Source organism: Terrapene carolina, unplaced genomic scaffold (assembly GCF_002925995.2).
Source record: "Terrapene carolina triunguis isolate 2854851 unplaced genomic scaffold, T_m_triunguis-2.0 Scaffold983, whole genome shotgun sequence".
Classification (NCBI taxonomy): Eukaryota; Metazoa; Chordata; order Testudines; family Emydidae; genus Terrapene; species Terrapene triunguis.
In genome coordinates this window covers 132059-134661 of record NW_020665334.1, presented here as the reverse complement: position 1 = coordinate 134661, position 2603 = coordinate 132059, and the positions used below count along the sequence as shown (strand labels likewise).

Sequence of the window (2603 nt, the reverse complement as noted above, 5' to 3'; positions counted from 1 at the left end):
GGGGCTAAGAGGCTAGTGAGATCACTGGCTCCTGCTCGCCTTCTCGGGGGAGTGGTAGGAAGAGGAGGCGGAGTCTGCAGCCAGCTCCCCCAATTGGAGGGGCTGGGGGCGGGCCAGGGTAGGTCTATAATGCCATTGATGCTGTGATCAGCAGTCAGACAATAACAACAGACCAAAAGAGCAAAGCTCAACGGATTCCACCTGCCCATGCAGTAGCCACACGGTGCCACTGTGTCTCTTTTCCTCTCAGTCACCATGATGTCTATGAACAGCAAGCAGGCTTTCAGCATGCACCCCATCCTGCACGAGCCGAAATACACCCACCTGCACACCAGCTCGGAGGCCATCAGGAGAGCCTGTCTGCCAGCCCCCCAGGTAAGCGGCACAAACAGTCCAGCACGTCCCTTAGAGCGGGACTGATGTCGGGCTTTGCTGCAGGCTGCCTGGGAGCCCCGTGCTAGATGTACATGCATTTCAGTTTATTTCATAGGCAAGTGAAAGATGCAAGAGTCATGAACAGCGGATGGATTATTTTTATTTAGTGTCTTCAGCTAATGCTTAGACCCTCTGTGTGATGGGGATTCCGCAAACTGCCTCTAACTTTTTCTTTAATTTAATTTTACAGGCAGTCACATTCAGCAGAATCTCTCTAACTAAATTGGCGATAAGTTTGTCGGGCAATTTCGATTCCTAGTATATTTTTTCCTGGAAGGGATATAAATTATGTGAAGGACCCAAGTATGTGTTTGCGGGGCAGTTTGCTCGGGGCTCCCGGTTTAAGAAATAAGGTGAATGGCTTGCAGCTATTTGGAGTAAGAAAAATAGATGGTCTCCCTCACTTTTTGGGCATGTTTGCCGGATTTAGGTCCATTGCCTGGTTTTATTTGTTTTTTTTTAGTTTAGTTTTTTTTTTTTTTTTCAAAAATCTCTTTGCTTTCGAAGAGCGTTCCCTTGAAGATTGGGTTAGATCATGTTGGCATTGGCTGGTAATTCTCCCAATGGGATGTTGGTGTCCTGACACCGAAGCCTCTCCTGCTCCTCTAGTCTGGGGTGACCCGTTGCCTGTCGCCAGTCTTGCCCCCCTTGCATTTCAGAGAACTATCGCGTGCTTTACACGCTTCTGGCATTTTTGTTCCTTTGTTTCCTCAGATCCAAGGCAATATCTTCGCGGGCTTCGATGAGACTTTGCTGAGAGGGGCTGAAGCTCTGGCAGCTGTGGATATAGTGTCTCAGAAAACTCATCCCTTCAAACCAGATGCTACCTACCACACCATGAGCAGCGTCTCCTGCACGCCTACCTCTTCTTCGGTTCACCTGCACCACCCCTCGGTGCTGACCACCCACCATCACCACCACCACCACCACCAGCCCTCGCAGGGTTTGGAGGGGGAGCTCCTGGACCACCTCAACTCTGCCATCCCGCTGGGGGGTGTGCCCGGACCCGAGGTGGGCTCCACGCCCTCCCACCCGCACTCCCACATGCCAGCCCTCAACCACATGGCCCACCACCCTCAGTCCATGAACATGTCCCACCCCCACGGCTTGGCCTCCCATGCTGTCATCTCAGGCCCCGAGACAGAGACAGACCCCAGGGAGCTGGAGTCCTTTGCTGAGCGGTTCAAGCAGAGGAGGATCAAACTTGGGGTGACCCAGGCAGACGTGGGCTCCGCCTTGGCCAACCTGAAGATCCCAGGTGTTGGCTGCCTGAGCCAGAGCACCATCTGCAGGTTCGAGTCCCTCACCTTGTCCCACAACAACATGGTGGCCCTGAAGCCCATTTTGGAGGCTTGGCTGGAGGAGGCTGAGAGGGCTCAAAGAGAGAAAATGACCAAGCCCGAAATCTACACTGGCGGGGACAAGAAACGCAAGCGCACTTCCATAGCAGCCCCGGAGAAGAGGTCGCTGGAAGCTTATTTTGCTGTGCAGCCCAGACCTTCCTCGGAGAAAATCGCAGCCATTGCAGAGAAGTTAGACTTGAAGAAGAACGTGGTGCGCGTTTGGTTTTGCAACCAAAGACAGAAACAGAAAAGGATGAAATTTTCTGCAACCTACTGAGAGCTGGAGAGAGGATGGGAGGGCAGAGAAAACCAGTGTTCGCCCCCTCCCCCAAACCAGCCCTGGAATGATCTGCCTCCCCAGCTCCTAAATCAGGCAGATATTTTTTTAAGGGAAAACCACCAAGAGCTGGTGACTTCTCTCTCCTCTCGAATCCGCCGTTGTCTCTGCAAATCAAGGAACTGGGCATAATAGTGTTACTAATAAATACTTTTTTAAAAGACAAAACCATACAGGAGAAAGGTATAGAACTGTCCAATAGTCCTGGTGAGTGAATGTCAGGGCTTGTGTCTTTGAGATGAAACCCGCTTACCCCCTCCACTGACTACTAGAAAATGTCAGAGGAGAAAAAAATTCAATGAAACTTGAAAAAATGTTTATTCTCAGTTTCAAATACTCTTTTTATATTTATGATTGTAAATATGTCCTTGTGATGGCACTCCACCGGGGTTGGGAAGTTCCGTTCTGTTAGGTTGCTGTATAGCACGTCATCCATGTCAAACTCTTTTTTTTTTTATTTAAACAAGCATTCACTTGAAGGGCTCCTC

General features: G+C 50.4%; 1 protein-coding gene across 1 annotated transcript; it reads left to right on the top strand.

The window, feature by feature from the left end:
- The first annotated feature begins 255 nt into the window (after positions 1-255).
- LOC112105939 (brain-specific homeobox/POU domain protein 3) lies at positions 256-2055 on the top strand. The gene is made up of 2 exons (XM_024198957.2): positions 256-375; positions 1150-2055. Exons 1-2 carry the CDS (start codon positions 256-258, stop codon positions 2053-2055), a joined length of 1026 nt encoding a protein of 341 aa, XP_024054725.2.
- The last annotated feature ends 548 nt before the right edge of the window (positions 2056-2603 follow it).